Raw genomic sequence first — 22,062 nt, forward strand, 5'->3', positions numbered from 1 at the left:
TTATCCTGTATTACCTTCCTGTCTTCCATGTGCCTTAGCATAGCTTCCAGGAAGATCTGTTCTATGACCTTCACTAGCACAGACCTGAGACTGACAGGCTGTAGTTCCCCAGATCATACTTGCTACCCTTCTTAAAAATGGATGCTATATTGCCTTTTTTCTGTCACTAGGGACTTCACCTAACTACCATAACTTTTCAAATATCATTGAGAGTGACTTAGCGACTATGTCAGCCAATATGGGTGTCTCAGGACTCTGGGACCCGTAGACTTAACAGATGTTGTTTCCTCAGGTGGTCGCAAACCTGATCTTCACTTACAGTGGGAAGAACGTTGCTCCCCCAGCCTTTCTCACCTTCTGTTACAGTTGATGTACAGCTGGAAAAATTATCACGGTGAAAATAGGAAAAAAAAAAACAAGCAAGCAGGGAAGCAATGCTCACCTGTATCTAAAGACCTAGGTTCACAAGAAAGATGCCATAGAGAAGGAATTTCCAGAAAGAGATCCTTCCTAGGGGCAGTCAGTCCTTAAATGGGGTCTAGGAGAGGTGCAGCCAGGTTCCACCCCTTCCAGTCACACAGCTGAATCACCTTCACCTGTGCTCCATGGCTGACTCAGTGCTTGCCTCAGGTGATCAATCAGTGGTTCAGGCAGTGACTCAACAGTTTCCAACCTTCCAACCCATTTGCTCAGGATGTGTAAAGAGCAGTTGCCAATGAAGACTGAGGCTGGGTATCTCAGACTTTTCCTTGTCCATTGTTACCAACAAGCCTGCCTGCATTACTCACTATGGCAGGTATACCTTCTAGAACTTAAGATACCAACACTCCATGTTGTGTAAAATATATACGTGAATACATTTAAAAATTTAAATACAAAAGAAGCCTTTAAATAACACTTGGACAACTATCTTTTTCTTCAACTGACAGACCAAACCATCTGCAAAACTAGTACACACCAACTAAAATTTGCAAGTATAGCTTTTTGTGCACAGATAGATGCACAAAAAGTAGGTATCAAAAAATGACCAAATTTCTACTGCTTTTTTCGTTAACTTTACTTGTTCCATGGTTTCAGTGAAAAATGATGAAGTAAATCAAGCTGGAACTGAGTCTAGAGGCTAATTCTTTTATATAATACACTGAAATTTTTGGACACCTGCAACATGGATGTTTTGCTAGAGTCTTCTATCTACACGTCAGCAAAAAAACATTTTTCAGGGTTAAAGAAGAGAGGTATAAAAAGGGAAAGAGAATTTTTGTGAATCTGGTCACCTCTTCCTTCCTCTTGCAGGTGTGATGTGACAATAGAAAAAATGTAATTGAAGAAAATTTCAAGCACCTGACTGAGGCAAAAAGGACATAAGGAATTGTTAAATCTGCCATGCATGAAAAATGGTTACAGGCAAGAACTAGATGACTCTGCAAAGAGTTCAAAGTGGACAGGAAAAATAATAGAAAACAAAAAGTTCTGTAGAACTATACATAGAAAAAAGTTTTCCGTGAAAAGAAGAAGCATACTAACTACAGTGAAAAGCTACACGTGATCTAAGGGCACAGACATTCCCTTGGAACATGCTCAGGCCAAGAAGAAAAAAAAGAAGGAAAAGAAAATCACTGACAAAAAGAGATGGTTAAGAGAAAAAAAGTTGCTATAAGAGAAAATACATTATCATCTTCAAATTACTTCAATGACATTAAAAACCACATTTGCTTAAGAATAAAAACAGGACTTTTTAAAGTAATATTTACCTTCTGACTGTCATGCTCAAAAGTTGAAAACCAGTGCTCTGCAGTCTTCATAAGACGTGTGAACATTGCACTGAAAGGGGAAAATCCAGAAACGTGGTCTTAAATAATGTATTACAAATAGGAGTAAATTAAATGTAAAGGAAGTTGTTTAAACTTACTAGGCATCGTGTTCCAGATATTCGGGATTCAAAAGAACTTTCATTTCCTCACTGCAAAAAATCAACAGTGAACAATCTAAATGTGAATGTTTATTTTTGGTCAGTGTTCTGCATGTAATGCTATGTATTTATAAGCTAACTTTCATATAAAGAGCAAATGAGAAAACTAGCCTTTTTAATTAAAAAGAGCAACTCCATTGAACAAATGAAGTCTTTCCTTTTTATAAAGATCAAAAACAAATTAGCTGCCTTGTCTGCACTACAATGAAGTAACCATCTAATTATTCCAAATAACAAATTACTGAATGTCACAATGTATTATTTGAGTATGCTTGATCTAGAATAATTGATTGCTGCACAATCTATCACTGTTTGTCCAAAACAAAACAAAAAAAATATGGTTACTGGTCAAATATGCAGTATCAAAACATTAATTTATTTTGTTTTAATAGCCTGTATTTTATTGTACTTTAACAGCAATTAATCAGTGACAGCACCTCTTTTCCATCTATTTTGCTGTGTAGCTTTACTTTGTCAGTGGCAGTAGAACAGAATGCTCTGCATAACATATGGTAATTTTGAGTTACTTTGCAGTGAAGAGCATTTTCTAGGTAATTTCAGGCTATATGAAGACACACACTGAATAAAATACATACTTGTAAATAAACTCCATCCTTATACTAATACTACGTTTGGACAATCATATTGTGGGGTACAATATTATATAGCACAAGCAATTAAACTGGTTTTTCTTCAACAGTAGACTCCTTAGGCAATAATAAAAAAAGACAAATGTAAAGAAATTGATCAAATATCACAAATGATTCAAGAAGGGAATCAGTGCTTTGTTGGTTTTCTTTAAAAGTTTACGTATAAAGGAAGAAAAAAACCATCTGAATTTGGTTAGCAGACAAGCATATGTGATGTAGCACTTTACACATAAGTGAATAAATATGTGCACACACAGCTTGATTGAAATGGAGAAACAATACCTAAACTTAATGTTACTACCATGACAAACCATAGTCAGGTATTGCAGCTACAATATTGCAGATACTGAAAGAAATATCAATCATAGCAACTTATCTACATCGTTGATTTTGTCTTTTAAGATTTAAGGAAAGAAAGTTGTTAATGCGTGCATTCTAAGACTATTTTTGTACTCCATTTTCTATCTGCAGACAATACTAAGCTTTTTCTGGCAATAAGAAACAATGAGGTGAAACGGTATGTACATAACCTTTTTGATTAAGGTTTTCCTTTAGGTTTGTTGGATTCTCTGGCTAATAGCTGTGAACCAACCACTGTCTACACTTCAAAAACCCCTTTCAGAAGCTGTGGTAAGGAAAATGAAATAAGAACATTCCCATAAAAGCACAAAGATATAACAGTTTTTTTAGGTCCATTTCTTAATTATAAATAATAATCAGAGAACAGATATTTATATGTTCTAGTCCAGCAAACTTTATGTATTTTATTAAAAGAAGAAAAATATTTAATACTTTAAGAATAAAACAGTATGCTTGCCTTGGTTGTGCAGCTTCACTGGCATGTGAAAAAGCTTGGTGGTCACAATGCAGGATAAAGACGATAGGAGCTAAGAGTTCATGCATACCCTAAACATAAAAAGATGCAAAGTATAGTAAGACTTTTAATTCATGTTCATAATGCATAGCATCAAGCAGCCAGTAACACCAGGAGCAGGCGAACTAAATGCATGACCATTTATTTTCTTAAAAAAATCGTTTTATATGCAATGATTTTTATTTTAAATTCTGATTAAATACAAGTGTTTATTCTGCTAAAATATGAAAAAACAAGTTATTCTCCCTATTTCTAACACAACAGACAACAAATTGGCAATGGTAGGCAACCCTGCACCTGGCAATTTGCTCCAAGATCTATATTCATAAATATAAATTTTATTTATGTTAATTATAATAATAATGTATAGTACAAAGATCTGCAATAAGGACAAATTACAAAAATTTATAATTGTGCTTTATTTGATAATGTTCCAAAACCAGCACAGCAGTAGAAGAGGTTAGGGCAACTATTTGGGTAATTAAAAAATTAAAATTCCATTGCTATGGACATGAAAAACAAAGTCTTTTTCACCTTTTTTTTTTTAATATAGCATTTAAAAAGTCATTATGTTAATATTAAAAATAAGCTCATTATTAAAGTAATGTATAGGAGATCTGGAACTGTTCCATTACAGACCTGTATTTATGTACAGAATGTATTACTCAGAAGGCTGTGATGCTTTGGAACACGTTGCCCAGAGAAGCTGTGGATCCCCCATTCCTGGAGGATTTTAAGCCTCCAAAATCTTGTACATTGTCTGGAACTTTTGGATTCCGAAACTGGCTCTTCCTCTACTTGCTATGGTCTTGGTTTGTGCCTCTACCACAGTCAGAATTTTTGCAAATCTCACTTTTTTTGTTTGTTGGGATTCTCTGGGCAGTATCTTTGCATATTATTAAGATCTCACTTAAAGAGCTTATGATTTGAATTCTAGGAATACTCTCCCAACAGGTCTCAGCTGTAGAAGTGTGACTGGACAGCATTTAAAGCCAGCATCATACATATTAGGCAGATCCAGTACCAGAAAAATACCCTTTGACTTTTATTGGAAATATTGGGAGATTTCCCTTAGGCAGTACAAACTGAGCTGAGAGAAGAGGGCTCAGACAAATGTGGAAGACAATTGTCTATCCTATCAATCCATCTATCTCTACTATATGCTAGTGAATCTCATTTGTTTGTAGGAGGAAATTCCAATATTTGGCAGTTATGAGGAAAAAAAGAGGTGGTGGTGGTGACGTAAATATCTTTGTGTGCTGTCAGCTGAAACCCTGGGAAAATTTCCATTTCTTAGGACTGACACTGCTTCAAAGGGCCTCAATTGTAGGGCTGCCACAATAGCCACTAGGCAAGGCTAAAATCAGCAAGTCTACTGAAGACTGAAGTTTTTCTTTCCCTTCTGATTTCTGAATCTTCAAAAGATGAAGGCTAAATAGAAATTCAATTGAAACAAAAAAAAACAAACAACCAAAAAAAGGTGAAACCCAAGATTTTCATGTAGCCACTTGATTTCGGGAGCTAATATAAAAAATTCCCAAACACAACAATATATTTAAAATAACAAACGGAGAGCTTCGGATTTCTGAAAGTCTTACTGTGGTACCAAGAAAGAAATAGGAGAGACAGGAAGATAGGTCCACAATTAAAAGATAAATAGAAATGGCAAAAATACTTAAACAAACTGTCGATAACATGAGCTGTACTTCCACACATATTCACAGACCTCAGATAATTAACAGCTCCACGTCTACTCTTTTATTCACCTTCACGTACTAACTTGAAATAAGAGAAATGGAAATGCTAAAAACTTGACTGTCTAATAAAACTATCACCTAAGCTGTAAACACAGAAGTTGAAGAAAAAGAAAGAGGACATAAAATAAGAATTAGTTATAAAAGATAAAAGCACATCATACATTCTTCCAACATAATAATGTATCAACTATATAATAAAGCAGAATCCTAATGTGGCTGCCCACATACAACAAAAACAAAACAAACAGATGATGAAATATCAGGATTTCAAAAAGATACCTCTGATCTTTCAGTTACAAGAATACTTCAAATGTTTAGAGATTTTTAACTTGGCAAGAAAAGCCACCAATGTAATATGCATATACATATTTTTTTCAATGCTGCATTTTACTAAAACTCTTTAGTGTTAATAAATAAGTTGACAGAGCTCAGATAATTTTATGACACTTCCCAGCTGCAACAAAATATTGATTTCATAGTGCAGTCTATGGTTTAGAAAGAAAACCAGAAATACAGCACTTCTACTATGAAAAGTGAATCAATGCACTTCAAAATTATATTGGCTTCTCTAAGGTTAATCAAATCATGAGTGAATAATGGTCAGCCTAGTGATTTAGCTTAATCGTCCCTATTTCTTTTCAGAGTATGACCAGAAATTTGGCACCAGTCTTACAGAAAAGTGTTAATAATAAGTTTTACTCATTCTCAAGTACAATATACTATTCTATTTAAATGTTGCATTTACAGCTGCTATTTAAAAATTCAATGATCCCAGTGACGATTCTGTCTTTAAAATCTCTAATACAGTTTCCCAACATTCTGTTCTATTTGACTAGGGACAGAAATGCCTCTTTCTTCAGCAAATAAAATTCTACTCCATGATGGCCAAAAAACATAAAAGCCTATTACAAAGACAACTTTCATGTATATACGCATATTAAGCAAACACTGATTCTTCTAAGAATATATACTGGTGCTATGTATTTATTTCTATAAAATGTTGTAAATTTTAGTTCTCTTTATAGAATGCAAATTCTCTAGAAACTAGAACTTTTTTCAAATATTTGGAAGAGAAACAGACGTTAACAGAAATAAGTTGTCATTTACTGTCAAGTGTCATAATGATGATAGCAAATATAGCTCTTGCATGTGGTCATACAAGTGCAAGAGAACAACAGGACCAGTCCTGTGATGGGTACTGAATACGAAGACAAAATTCAGAATTTAGGCTTTGCATTCTGGCTACTGCAGAGAAAGCATCTTGGAAGAGATCCTTTACTGATGAACTTTTGTTATCTTCAAGAAAATACACTATGCTTTGATTTAATTAACCTCATCACGGTAAGTAAATGGTAAAAACAACCAAGCAAACTGGTACGACAGAAAGGCTGACTACTGCATAGATATTTGATAAAAGAGAAAAAGATATATCCTGCTCCCACCACAAATTCTGTTTACTACTAGCTAATTCTTAGAAGGGTACTGATGATCATAAAATAAATGATATCTAAAAGGGAAGAACTTGTGGACAAAAAAGCAGGATTGTTACCAATAGAAGCTCAGCAACTGTAAAAAAAAAGGGACTTTTAGAATGAAGAAAGAAAAAGAGAAAGTACATGACAAAAGTGACATAATCATAAAAAGAGGAAAATCACAATCATTTGCGATTTAGTGGACTTGGCACAGCACCATAAGACTTGAATGGTACAACGAATCACTTCGGAGATAATAAATACATCGTTTTTCATAATCCAAATTTATTTCATTTTATGCGCTTTAAAGATGGTAAAGTGTAGTTGTCCTGTAGCAACACCTTCCTGAAATTACTGCATTACTGATGCAACGAACACCAGTTGAAAACAGAGGTAAAGAAGTTTTCTTTGTCAACAGCCTGTAGGCTCACAAAATTGAACCTGTTCTTTTATCTGCCTATGTTCATTTAGCCCACCAAGCAGTCTTTATTAAAGCTGAGGCATCAGGCAGTCAAAGTTCATTAATACCATTTATATAATCTCTGCAGTTTCAATTAACTCAGCAAGACATTCTACTACATGATAACAGTCTCATTAATTCAATAAAATCCCATAACTATTAACAATATGGTCTATGTTAAACGGGGTGTCACCTAGTAGAAAATAATAGCTTTAACAGCTTGTGATGAAACTCAGGGCTTTCTTTTTTAAAATTTGATCTGGCTAAATATTCCATCCTTATGTAGAAAGGTATTATTTCTTGGTGAGGAATCAAGAGGATTTTAAATACGAACAGAGGGTAATTAAGTCCTTTTAAGTCATATCAAAGAGTAAAATAATACTTCTTGTTCAATAAATGATAGACTACATTAGCAAGAACGTGTTCTTCCATTTTCCCATCATCAGTACTCCAGCCTACATTCACTAGAAAGAGGAGGCTGAATAGTGCTGAAATATTTCCTGTAGGAGTGCCCTTCAAAACAGTTCACTAATCTTATTTTTCTTATTATTATGCATGACTTTTCCTTGCTCACAGTCTGTCAAACATACAAAGTAACTGGTTCATGGAGATTTTACATGTTTGATAACTATATATTTGATTTTTGATAAAAGTAACTGTTCCTTCAATTCACACACGTAGGTCATGTCAGGAACCACAACAAATTTCCTGGCTAGGGACAGGATGGTCACAGTCCATGCCTGAGAACATATAGCGTGTTATAAAAGTCTTCACATTTACTTAAGATTTTGTCCTACCTAAGGCTTGCTGCTCTACAGTTTAGCCTTTGTCCATGTACACAGTATCCCTCAGTTTGACAGTCCATACTCTCCCCACAGTTAATAGCCTGAGGAAACAAATACAAATATACTGACATCTTTAATTTTGCATATTGGTCTTGCTACACTAATTTAGTACCAAGCTCATATTCACTTCCAAAATTCAGAAGAAATATTAAATTTCTTTTCATCCCATCTGGATATATATTCAGTGAAGTTTTAAAGGCTACCTTTACCATTTTGACAAAAATGGTGCGAGCAGAATCTTATGGCAATGCCATAAAGGTGGTATGTGTCAGCACCCTTCTTCAGTCAATAGACATTTATCACTGCACTGCATTTGGCTGCTGCATGAGTATCTTTTATTTAGCATAGCACTATCACTTTGAGGAAGAACTTAAAATACTATATAAAAAAGTAGTAAATTTTCAGAACTCCCTTACTAGTTTTTTTTTTGTTCGTTTTGTTTGTTTATTCAGTGCCATTTTTAATGCTGCTGCATATCAAGAAAGCTTGTTTTTATTCTTTTGTTTTACCAGCATTGAAGTAGAGGATGTTGTTTATAAAGGATTTTGAAGTTAGATGACTAAGAAACCTTAAAGAAAACAATTTGAGGGACTGCCTTGTGAGGAAAAAGCATATGTTATTCAATGTAACTTTTCTTAGTGTACAGCTGACAAGCAGCTCTTTGATTACTATAGCATTAGGATACAACTTCAGATACAACAGAACTACATTATTGTCAAACCATACAGAAAATGTTGAGTAAATGAATGCCACCTGTACTATATTTTCGTTACCTGTTTATAGAGCAACTGCTCATTTTCTCTGGCATAGCAGAACAGAACATCTGTAAGAATTTTCCTCACATTCTCTTGCTGGAAATACTGCATTTCAGGAAAACTGAAAATGAAGAAATACAACAACAGTAAACAATATAGCCCAGAAAATCTCAGCCACTGGTGTTCCACAAATATTTTTAGGTAAGACAGAATCTCTCTTGTCTGTTTTCCCATCTCTTTAAATTGTGGGTGCTGCTGGAATACAAATACTTGGAAGGACTTATTTTATTTGTTTTTCAACTAAATTTCTGACCAGTGTTCTTTAATATATATTAGTTTATTACACGATTATATCAGTGGTTATATTCAAATGTGCAATGTTTTTCATCATTTTGAAAACTAGAGAGATGCTGGAATGAAATGAAATGACAGGTTGCTTTAACTGCCAGCTTTTCTCAAATCACCAATCCACTGAAAACATGAACAACTTGAAGAACTTAATCCAAATAAAACAGTGCTCCCTGTGAGTCCATTCCCAGGTGCCTGGAGGATCAAGATCCTTTGCTCCTCAAATTCCATGTCATGAACACAAGCTGGCTTGAAACAGAATGAAAGGAGACAGAACAAGAGGCAGTGACTGAAGCAAAGATCCAGTATGCCGAAATGATCCTGAAGAAAAGATTGTGAATGTGTACTGTTAAACCCAATAGACCAGATGGCTCTGGTCCCAGGAAGCACAGCATCCCAAAACTAACAAGTTAAGCACCAACGCTGTCAGTCTCACAGTACCAAAACTAAAACTTTTGGATGCGTGATCAGAAAAGCCCAATGCCCAAGCACCATCTCCCTCCCAAAACTGGTGATTAATTTGATTCAGGTACTGTAAATCTAAGCACCGAAGAACAAATCTCTACAGACACTATCACAGCTCATATGAAATTCTCATATTTTTTTCTTCTATGTTGGGCTGTTAGCTGTAACAGGATCATCAGTCTGTCCTGCAGTTTCAAGAACCGCTCTTCATTCCTCTTAAGATCAATGCTGTGCAGGAGAAGAGTACAAAAGCTACGATATATTAAAGAAATTCATAGAATTTCCAGTTCTACTCTAGAATAAAACTGAAGAGAGTGTTCCAGAAGGAGCATACACATAAAATTCCAATATTGTATGAATATCTGAAAAATTAAAAGCATATTAAAGGCAAGATTAATGAAGTATCTCACACTTGACATGAAAACTGGCAACCTAATTTTCTTCAGCTCCAAGAAAGCTACAATATATCTTACTGGCATCTTTGGTTATGTAACAGTATTACCCATTTCATTGTCTTTAGCAGCTTTCTCTAATAAAATTACAAAAACACTGGATACTTTGGCAGGGTATGAAGTAGTTTTAGTGTGAGGAAAGGGAGAAAAAGCTTATGGGAAAATCCTGTTATTCAGGAAAATACAAGTTTTTGTAACCTGTAACTATTCTGAAGCTACTTTCACAAAACATTCTGTTCATTGACTGCTGGAAGCAGGAAATAAACTGATTATGCAGGATGCACTTTAATGAGTGAGTAAGTGCACAAACAAAAGTGTTTCCATGCTTATTGAAGAGGTAACTAGATGGTAAAAATATTTTATAAAGCAAACACTCCAAATCATATCCAACTATGTGGAATAATAGCAAATTAAAAAAATAAATCTGGAAAGGTAGAACAAAAGAAAAGAAAAAGGTAAAGTTGGACAATAATGTTAGGATTCAGAATAGACTTCCGATATAAAGGTTATAATATTATCAGTTTTAAAATTAAGTCACATGGATTGGAGGTAAGTTTTCTTCAAGAAACATCTGCCTTGCCTGTTTCCAAGGTCTTAGCTACAGTGCTAAACTTTACACCAGTTTTATTAAGACTCTAGTAAGGCTATCACAGAGAAAAAAACATAAGAAATTACAACAGATTACATGCAATAAAACTACGAGTTTTAACAAATACTGCGGTCATCTCATAGAAGTAATAACAAGGAAGCACAGAAACAGCTAGAAAGGTGCTTTGAAATCCTTGGATGAAAGATCTGATGCAAGAGCCACGGCACAGAAGACATTATGATTTGAACACAGAACATGGAAGTACTGAGAAAGGCATTGGGATGAATTGTGTAACATTTTCCTGGCACCTGGTGAGGGTAATGGTAGACCAACATTTGGATACTTGTATGCACTTGTACTAATCACATTACTGTAGAGGAAGGACACAGCTGAGACCAAAAAGGTGCATTACAGCAGATGGCAATCGACATAATTTAGGGGTTTGAAGAGATTATTTCTGAAGGACTGTAATTCAGTCCTGCCCTATGAGTTTTAGAAAGAGAAGACTAACAAAGAAAACTCAAAAATACAAAGAGATATCTGTGAGGATCTAGTAATACCAGAGATTGTGACAGAGAGGATAATAAAAAACTCATGAATAAGCTGGCTGAAATATTAATTATGGTAAATGTAAATACAAGAGATCATGAGGGAACTCTTAGTTCAGGACGGATTTTTATGGAGAATGTCATTTTATGATTAAAGCACTGTTTTAGAAATACAGTATCCTCAAGCCAGGCAAGGCAAGAATAGAACTTTCTATGAATACTAGAATATTATATTTAATTATATCTCTGAGAAAGACAGCACAAGGGAATGGGAATTTGACTAAAATGTTTCATCCTAGCTGCTAATTAAAAAGAAAAAAAAAAGTGTGTTCAAATCCTTAATTTCTGAAAGTGAAGATCAGTGTGAGTTAGTTATTTTTTTAAAACATTAGTTTTATCCACTTAGGAGCCCCTTCCATGGGTGTCAGCCAAACTTTGATAATGAAGAAACTTAGGTTGGCAACAAAATAAAAGGACGCACAAATACTTTCTAAAAGAAATTTGGGTGCAGACAGAAACGAGGCTCTCAACTAAAGACAGAACTCTATGATTTGATACTGTGTGAATAGTTACATCACACTATTCAGCATTGTAAAGTTAATGCCGTTAGATGGAGTATTGAACTCACTGACAAAGAATAAAAAGCTATATTTTAAATAATAAATACAATTTAGAAGGTGTTGATGTTGATAATTGAATATAATAAGCATTTTAAATTATAATAAACAGCACGAAATTTATTGCCAAATCTTTATATTATAACTCCAGAAATTTGCTCAGAGAACGGAAATGTAAAGTACAACGTTGAAGACAAGAAACAGAGCCAAGGAACATAGAACTTATCACTTCTTACAACAATACTAGTTTACATCTATCTATCTATATATAAACATAAAATGTTTTATGATAACAGATAAATATAAAATATATACAGTATATAGTGTACGCAAATGCATATGCTCTGCAAAATAATATCATGCTACTAATACATTTTGCTTCTAGTTTGACTTATGTTGATATTTATGACATATATTCTGCTATTGTTTCAAGTACAATATTTAATATTAATAAATAAACATTTTGTTGGTATCTATTATTGGCATTGCTGATCATTACTCACTCTACTATTTGCCAGAGAGAGAGTTTGGACTTCGTATATGCATTTTTAAAAATGATCTTACATGAAACATACCCTTCACACAACTTTTCGTTCTCCAATTACATTTTAGATATGTATATATTTTAATCTTAGAACATCCTGAACTGTTCCCTTTAACAAACAAAAAAATGCCATCTGTGAGAACGTACATGAAAACGTATTCAGATTTTAATTATACATCTCATGGCAAAAAAGCATTCAAGAGTGGGTCTAGGGACAGACATGTAAAATCTCTGAAAACCAGAGAGCAATGATTTCTTCTGCCTGACTTTGTTTCTGTAAATGAAAATGTGTGAGCTTGGGATTTGAACAGTCTAAGACTATCACCACTTTTTTCAAGTTGCAATAAAAAGTGTTTGCATACAGTAAAATTTTCAATGGTAGCAAAACAGTAATTGAACATAATTAGATTTAAACATCAGTCAATGCTACAACTCTAAAAAGAAATGCTTTCAGGAACAGAGTGTTCTATCTGAAGAAAGGTTACCAAACAGGAATAACCTAAGGGCCAGGAAGACGGAAAGACAGACACAGGACAAAAGGCATATGTGACAAATAACAATAGAAAAGTAATAATTAAAATAGAAATGCTTAACTTCTCTATACGAATGGCATTTTCCTTACAATTTCACACTGCTTTTTTGTTACTGATTGAATTAAGTGTTAAGAATTACAGAAACTCATCTGTTCAATCTTTTATTATGATAATAACTTAGTTAAAAGACCTTTCTGTTTCTCTTTCCTTCTCTCTGCTTCACGTGGAAAACTCTATTTTAAATTTCATATAGTAATACATTTCCTAATATCTTAATTTAGAAGAGCTTTTCTTCAATGATACCAATAAATCTCCAGGGTTTAACGTTTAACTCAATTTTCTCATTCTTCACTCCAAGAAAGCTGTATTTTTATACATTTAATGTATGTTTCTACACATTCATGTTCAACAATCCTGACATTTACACTATCTTAAGTCAAGAAAACACTATATAATATATACCACATAAAAATGCAGAATCTACATTTATATTTAGAAATTTCTTTAAAAATCTACATACGTTCTTGTTACATCTTGTTCAATCATTGCTCGAAGCTCTTTATCCTGGAAAAATTTATTCCAAAGACTCTGAAATAAGGAAAAATAATTATATGAAACAAAGGCTTGTACTAATATATAAGGCTTTGCTTTGTACAACAAAATACCGTACAAATATTAACTAATTAATCCTCACCAATCCTGGAAATGCAGATTAATTTTTTGGGGTGAAAAAGAATGTTAGTGACTTGTCTACAGTGTCCTAGAAAGTCAGTTTATATCAGGATAAAGACATGTAAGTTCATGGATCCCACTTCCTTGCTTACTGTAATAATTTGGTGGAAGACTGCAAGTTTGTGAGTTACTTGTAAGAATATATAGTAAAGTGGAGTAAATTCAAACTCACAAGAACCAGTAGCTGAACTGAAGAAGGTCCAGTTCACTGTGCTACATTTCTCCTATGGACTTCTAATTAGAGTCCCTATACTCTAATTAGAAGCTGCAATAATTTCCGTGCTAAGAAATTGTTTGCAACCAAGCTACTTTGTCTTAGTGAAGGAAAAATCAAATAAGAAATGTATGATGATTAAATACCTATTATGAAAATGATACCATTCTAATTGTACAAATAGAGCAGAACAAAACTGGCTATTCTAGAAAGGCTCTTATATTTAAAACCAGAATCTTCGAAGCTCAGTGTCAACATAAAAATTATTAAATAACAGTCTGAAGCACATTTAGTTTCTTCTGTATCTGTATTTATGATCATTTCCATTATCTCTTTTTTGTTTCCGCGGCTTGCTTAGCAATATTTTGCAATAGCTAACCTGCAAGGTGTCAGCAAACGTTGTTTGTGTGCCTGAGAAAGTGTATTGTAAATAAAGCCTATCCTATTGTAGAATTGGTAGCTTGGCCATATTGATCTAAGTATTGAAGGAACAAAATCTATAGCAGTCTTTTCATTTAGGTTATGCTCTCAGATAGCAGCAGAAGCAGCATCATTGAATGCAATACTGTACAAGAAGAGTGGTTACAATGCTTCCAGAATTTTTTCTTTCTCTGTAAACGATTGATTGGCTTAAGTTGCACAGCAAGAAAAGGGAAAGTATATAAGTGTTAGCTCGCAGAAGAAAGATAAAATAACAGAAAGTAAAATGTTAATTAGCATCTATATTTGCATCACAAAATGTGAAGAAAACAAAAAACTTTAAAACTATTACGTATCCTTGGCAATATCTTTTTAATTGGACCTAGATCACATTTTGAAACTCTTTCCCTCCCCTATCCAAATGGTTCATCAAACCAAAATACAAACGAAACAGAATCTTGATTGCTAAAAAGGAAGGAAAACCCAGGACACAAAAGGGTAAAATGTTATGTCACTTCTGAGACTGAAAGGCGCTTAGCTCTTTATCCCTATGTCTGATTTGTCCTGTGGCTTTGTTTTACAGTCTATGTCCCTGCCATGTCAACCTTTATTTTCTCTCTTCAAAAGATAATCACAGGCAGAAAGAAGGTTGTGTTGCTGAGTATTGTCACAGACTACAACAAGACCACTTTAAATCTTTTACATGTGATACAACTTTCTGTACAACTGCGTTCAAGAATGGTTTGATGGAATGTACAGTCATAGTGGCTGCAGAACCACAAAGGTCCCTATGATCAAAGCTTCCGTGCTTCAGCAAACCTATTCAAACATCTCTCCTTCTGCATTAAATATGAAACAGAGAACTACACTAAATACAAACAAATATGAGCTTCTGCTTTTGAAAAAAGTAGGACCCCTCCATCAGAGAGATCTGTGAAAGGCCTTCTAGATGTAAATATCTTAAATACTGCAAAACAAATTATTTTAATCACATTAAGTTTTTTACGAAAACTTGCTTCCGCCCCCCCAAAAAAAACGAAACTTTCAAAAATGGTTAAGAAGCTAAAAAAAATGTCATTAGCAGACATGCTTGAAGATATGATGTATAACGTACTGAATATCTTTTCACATATAATAAAATGGAGTAAAAAAGCAACGTATAAAAATAAAGTTGCCTAAAATTAAACTCTCAGTGAAGTGTCACAACCTTGAAAATACTTTCTGCTTTCTTATTAGAGATGTCAGGATGATGATGATGATGATAATTGCAGCAAATACATCGATAGAACAAAGAGTTAACTTACCCCCTCATCCTGAGAGAGTGGATTATTGATTATCAGATCTTGCTGTCCTGCTTTTCGAGGGTTTGTAATGTGCTGGATAAGAACAGAAAAAAATTAAATCCTCCTACGCTATACTACAAGCATTTGTACCTACATGAAATCATGAAAATCTATTTTATACCAACTTACGATTTCTTTTATCTTATTATATGAAGTTCTTAATTCTGAAGTGTTTTTAATCCATTGACTTCTGTCTTGGGGTAGAACCTCTAGAAACAACTATTAACAAAACAAAATAAAACCAATTAATTTAATCAATGTAATACAGCTTTCCATATAAATCCTACCAGATAGCCTAATCTGAAGAAGGAAGGAAAGACAAATATTCTACAATTAGGGAGAAGGAAGTAAAGACCTATAGAATAATCCTGACTTTAGGACTTTCCAGTTAATAAACTAAGAAGCTAGAAACAATGACAGTTCTATTATACAACAGAAATTATTAAATAGTATTGATACCACAAACTCAAGTTTGTAAGCTGTAGCAGCTCCAGTAGAGATGACTATGACTTCCAAGGCAGAAACAAAATACAAAGAAGGGATAAAAACGAATATATAAATCTTAGAGCTATTTACATAACATTGAGGAGTTGATGTGACATGCCTAAAACCAAGCACGAGTGCTGAGAAACTAACTACTCCTATGCCTAGGAAATGAGGAAAGGGGAAATCTTACTCTATATAAAGAAATACATTATACAATTCTGTGAGAAACTTAAAAGATTTAATTGTGCAAAAAATCCTTGAGAATACCTACATCTCAGTTCTTTCAGATTTCTGTATAAATGGGGCTAGAAAGAAACATCTATTGGAAAATGATATTTAATTGCGTATAAAATAAAGCAAAGTAAGTGTTTTCTTCGTTTTTAAAACATGCTTTCATGTACATATCATAAAGGGTTATGAAACAGCGAATACTGACCAAAAAAACTCATTCTCAAATTGCTAAAAATATGTATTTCAGAAAAATATGTATTTAATGGAAGCAATGATCTTATCTTCAAAAATAAACAATTTAAAACAGAGTTCTAACCCATATCAGGACATACAAATAAAACCAGTCTAATTTCTAGAAGAAAACCAATGCCTGATTTAATCAGTGAATAGTGAGGGACCTGTTACTTTAGGTTTCTGAGTTGAGGCCTTTTAATTTAGAGGCACAAGAAGGAACAGACTAATTACAAAAATGCTTGTGGCAAATACTTATCTGTTCTGAAGAAAACATTTTCATTATCTTTAAATTTGTTCAATGACACATACATGAAGCTTTTGAAATTTGTTTATTTAATAAACAAAGTGTATTTCAATTTTCTTTTTAAAAGTCAAGATTGAGAAATTCCAAGTGAGGCCATTTAAATTATTGATGTTAACACAGAGCAACTCTACCAGGAAAAATGTTCTCTATTATCAAAGCTACATCTGATGCCAGTGCAACACAGCTCTTCTGAACATTATATAGCACCTCAGTGCAACTGTACTTTTCCTCCCTGCCTTTCCATGCAACTATTGAAAAACGTAGTGAGGAACCTCTAAGGATCTTTTGTGTTTCTGCCTTCTCTGTCCAGTCATTACAAGAGGGGTTGGTCCTCATTTTCTCATTTCTCTGGGAAGAAGTTTTAGGAGAAGCATCCAATTGATTTTAAAGGAGTTCAAATTTCCATACCATGAAACATAAATTCAGAGAAACTTTTTTACTTCCATTGCATAGTTTAAATGTGCAGATGCTGACAGGAGAAATGGCTGTATTGTACTCAATTTTAAATGTAACACCCAACACAAAGATAGTCTTTCCAAGGAATCATTTGCTATCACTCACAATTCAGCTTTAAGGCAACTCAATACGATTAGCAAATGTCCTATGAATTACAAAAACGAGGAGGAAAACATTGGGATGAAGTCTGTTGGAAAATTCATGATTCTTTGCATCAATAATCTTCCAGCGCATCAGGTAATGTGTTGATATATTGCAACCACAAACTGTAAATAAATATTTTCTCTTCTTACCTTCCAGCAAACACTACGGAACCTGCTGCTTCTCAGCTGCCCATTAATCCCCTTCAGCCGTATAGTTGCCAAGTAATTGTTGTTTACAAATAGTTCTTCCCATTCTTTACTGTGTTCAAAAGCAAAAGGAATGAACATTTATGCAAAAAAAGAAAAAAGAAAAAAAGACCACAGCTGATTTAAGGACGATATGACACTACACAATTTTGGATAAGGAGAGGAAAGCAACTGTTTTAAAATGTATATATTTAGTTGTGTACGATTTCTAAACGCATGGCTGTCTTTTTGGACACATTTCTTCTTTGGATTTAATGAATATGTAGATCGCTATAATTATGCCAGCTACTGAAATTCATAATGTCTATGGAGGCTATTCCATTTCCTCTAAAATGTTGGTACTGCAGTTCAGTGAATAAACAAGAAAAATGAATATTAATATAAGCACATTCATGTTTCAGCTCTAGACAAAGAAGTACCTATTCCAAAAATATGCAATAGAAAAGTATACTGTTGACTGTATTAGCTCCTCACATGACGTATTTGCTTAAATGAACCTTCTTTTCTTCTTAATGTCAAGCTGGGCAGTTAAGCATAATAGAAGATGACTTTCTTTAACATTTAGTGCTATTTACTATTGAAATCACTCCTACTTCTTTCTACATGATCAGTTTTAAAATTTTAACAGGTGCTAGCAAATTTAAAAAACATCAAAAATTAAAAACCTTCACTGTATAAACTGTTAAAGGCAAGCTTGAGTACCTTGCAGTACCTATGGCTGACTAGATAAACAACCTAAATATGCCTCCCAGGCATGCAGGCACCAGGGGCCTAACACCTGTGCCTCATTAATATACAAGTAAATCTGTTCTACTGGGAAACAATTGGAAATTAATTGTCCCAAACCATCTACCGAGTTTGAATAAAAGAATTAAATCTATATTTCCTGCACCTTCTACTGAAACAACTCTCAAGAACAGTACAAGCTCAAGTGATGGTCCTGGTGCCCCTAGACTTGCTAACAGACGTTCTCCATCCTCTCTAAAATTCTAATGGCAACTGCAATGCAAAGAGCTGGGCTATGAGCAAGGAAATGTGTTTCTGATTTATTTTCATTGCATGTCCTTAAGGTGAACATCTCCTTCTCTGACTGTCACAAGGGAGACTATTACTTCTCCCTGGGAGACCAAATGAAAGCAGAAAGAGGGAAACTATTATTGTGACTCCAGGGTAAGATCTCACCACACTTTCTTTAGCAGTTAAAGTCACAGAATAGGTTATACTAAATAGTAACAAATTCTTGCTTTAAAAACTGCCCTAAATATATGCAAGCCAAATTTAGATAGTTTTCAGCCTTATAAACTGAGTTGTGAGGAAGACTTTTTTTAAACCTTGTTTTAGATAGAACTTGTGCAGTTTCTGAAAAAGAATTATAAGATACAGTTGCTGGGAATGGATCATACCATTACAGTTCTGCTCCTCTGAGACAGGAGGAAACTCATCATCCATGCTAGGACTAGACTTGTGCTTACAAATGCACCGTCACCTTTCAGCCAGGACCAACACGGGCTGGACTAGATGACCTTGGAGGTCTTTTCCAACCTTGGTGATTCTACAGTTTTCTAAAAAATGGTTGTTTGTTCCCAGATCTTGATTATTAATTCACTGAAAAGCAAGCGTACTCGGGATAAGAACAAAGATGACTGAAGCAGGATTAGTTTGCAGAGGTTAAGGCTGCTTTTAGCTTTTGCTACCAATATTCCCAAGTGACTAAAATAGCACTAGTAACTACAGTAGTGTGGGGCAACTTCCTTCCTTGTTGCCACATCCCCTGGTCTATAAGTGAGAAAGCCTGTCTACTCATTTCACTGCTTCCATATCTCCTCTACATCCCAATCTTCTGCAGAGAGCTGCCTATGATTGTTTATCACAATTCTCCCTCCTTTAAATACAGCGTATGGTATATAGCAGACACAGCTTGAGAAAAATCTGGCCTTTTCTTTGATAGTCATTTATACTTCAGTAACTACAGTACATTATGCCTATCTAAATAACCCTCCTGTTTCTATCATGTATAATATTCTTCATTTGCCATTGTAAATTTTGTAGCATCATTGGCCATTATAACTTCTGCCAAGCTGCCTCCCTAAGGTAGCAGTGCTCTGAGAGTGATGCTTTCCCCTATGCACAAAACAGGTCAAATTCTGAAGATATTCACATTGTTCTAAAAGTGGACCACATTCTACAAAGTCATTCAAAATACTGGGATGTCAGCTGAGTCAGTAAAAGGTTTGAACCAGTACAACTGCAAATAGAAAGAATGAAGAGGAAGAAGCCTAAAAAGATTATTTTTTTTCACTAACTGCTGAGAGTGATTGCTATACAGTAATTTCAACACTTCTTAAATTGTATTAGTGCAGATGACATGCTTTTTAAAAGAAACTTCTAATGCAATTCCAAACATATTTTGAACAAAATTACATTTAAAACAGCCAAAAGAAATTTGGCAAGATTATATCTCCTCTCCATCCTGCCTTGGCTGCTGGGATAACTAAAACGGAAAGTTATATGTGACAGAAAAAAAGACTTTTGTGTAAATAGAAGTTGGAATCTGCCTCAGTTTTAGGAAAGCTAAATGATATCTAAAATCCTTTCTGAAGAGCACACTAATTTGCTTCTCAGATATTTTGAATTAAGAGTAATAAATGAAACCTCGCAATTGTAGAGACTGTTTCAGTAATGGCAACACCGTGCAATATCAACAAGCTTTCAATTCTAAAAGAATAATTTCAGAAATGATATGGCCCCTCTCTGTAAACTAATGTCTCTGAGCCTTTTTAACCCAGGCTTGTAGAAATCTTATCGGTCAAAGGGAAATGAGCAATAAAGATCGCAGATCAAATCTACCACATCCCATTTGCTTCACTGAAGTGAGAGACTTCTACAGTCAGTTGGAGTGACTTAAATTGTGAATAAGAACATGCAATTGTTTCTAATCAAACTACAAAATTGAATGCATAATAATGTGTTATAATAGCACTTTTAAGTTGTACAATTAAAATATAGGTAAATATAAATGTTAGTGTTTCCTGGTTACTTTGTATACATTTTTATTTTATACTTTCACTTGTTTAAACATGCAGTCTAATAGGTTGTGGTACATACTGTAAACTTTTAATAATGTAAAACCTATGGGGAAAAAAGTAATTAGATTAATGTTCCTTTAAAAAACTTAATTTCATGTGGTGTATCTAGGCAGTGAAAGTTCAATGCAAAATATTTATTGAGACAGGTGGATTATTTAGATGAAAAACCAAGGAAAATGGAGGGGATGAAGGCTACTGTTCCACAGGGTTTTTTTCTTAGTTCTGATCTCTTGAAACACACATTTCTACCATAAGCATGGCAGAGTTTGAGTCTGTCTGTGAATTAATTTTATGTTGGGGTCTGCTCTAGCACACATACTTTTTTCCTTATACAAAATGAGGTTGATCTCTCAGCAAACCATATATATTTATTCTTTCTTTCCAACAGGACACGTCTTAGGATATATTTTGGAGCTATAACAGTTGTAAAGACAATTAAAAACATTAGGTTTTGAGAGAAAAAACTCTGAAGTTTTCAAAGAGTCACTGTCTGACTATACACTGTAAGGAAGGGAACAAGAAACCTAGAAAATAATTCTGGAATAACAGTTCCTGGAGTTTTACTGAGGCAATGCTGAGCTTTGGGAATTTTGGGGTATAGGTAACAAAGACATTCTTCCACTGAGAGCTTATAGTGGAGTATCAGCCCCAAGGTCTTTTGCTTAATTTTAATCTGCATCATAATGGTAAATCATATACACCAATAACAGATATGCAGAATAAAACCTTAGCCCACATAAGCTCACAAAATAAATACTCTATTCAAAAACAGAAGGAAGACAAAAGAGGAAAAGTGATACAGCACAGATATTATGGCAAACAACGCCAGCTAACTTCTATACATACTGATTTATGAAATACTGCTGCTGATGCACACAAATGCAGAGTCTTCCAAAGTTTAACAATAGTATAAAAATATTTTTGTACTATGATGTTCAAACAACATCAAACACCAGGGAAGGCACTAAAACTCATAAAAATGTAGAAATGTAAATGAGGAACAAGCACACTGAACTAAAATCTATGTCACTGAAAAACACAAAGATTATGTTCTGGGACTCAAAGGCTAGGACCTACTGGCTAATGTTACTATCCATGATTACTGAAATTTCATTCGAAACAACAGATAATGAAGAAACCTCTACCTGATAACTTATTATAGTGTGTATAGTTATTTTGTCTCACATATTTATCTTCTGAATGTACCTTTTAAAGTGCTGAGACCCAAACTCAGTTCCTGGGAGACACCCAACGAAGAAACAGGCTAACGGGCCATCAGAAAGAAGAAAAGTTCTCTAATTATCATGTGATATGTTTTGCAATATGAG

At 34.1% G+C, this 22,062-nt stretch overlaps 1 protein-coding gene across 1 annotated transcript in view; it reads right to left on the reverse strand.

The window, feature by feature from the left end:
* Positions 1-1,682: 1,682 nt before the first annotated feature.
* Positions 1,683-22,062, reverse strand: part of LOC100542849 (TBC1 domain family member 5) — a 48,911-nt gene continuing 28,531 nt past the window's right edge. The window contains exons 4-11 of the mRNA XM_019616782.1: positions 17,592-17,700; positions 15,717-15,806; positions 15,549-15,620; positions 13,399-13,466; positions 8,801-8,903; positions 3,437-3,525; positions 1,910-1,960; positions 1,683-1,821 (exon numbers count right to left, since the gene is read on the reverse strand). Coding sequence (XP_019472327.1) covers positions 1,683-1,821; positions 1,910-1,960; positions 3,437-3,525; positions 8,801-8,903; positions 13,399-13,466; positions 15,549-15,620; positions 15,717-15,806; positions 17,592-17,700 — 721 coding nt within the window. The remainder of the gene's footprint in view (positions 1,822-1,909; positions 1,961-3,436; positions 3,526-8,800; positions 8,904-13,398; positions 13,467-15,548; positions 15,621-15,716; positions 15,807-17,591; positions 17,701-22,062) is intronic.

Source organism: Meleagris gallopavo, chromosome 6 (genome assembly GCF_000146605.3).
Source record: "Meleagris gallopavo isolate NT-WF06-2002-E0010 breed Aviagen turkey brand Nicholas breeding stock chromosome 6, Turkey_5.1, whole genome shotgun sequence".
In the NCBI taxonomy this organism is placed as follows: Eukaryota; Metazoa; Chordata; class Aves; order Galliformes; family Phasianidae; genus Meleagris; species Meleagris gallopavo.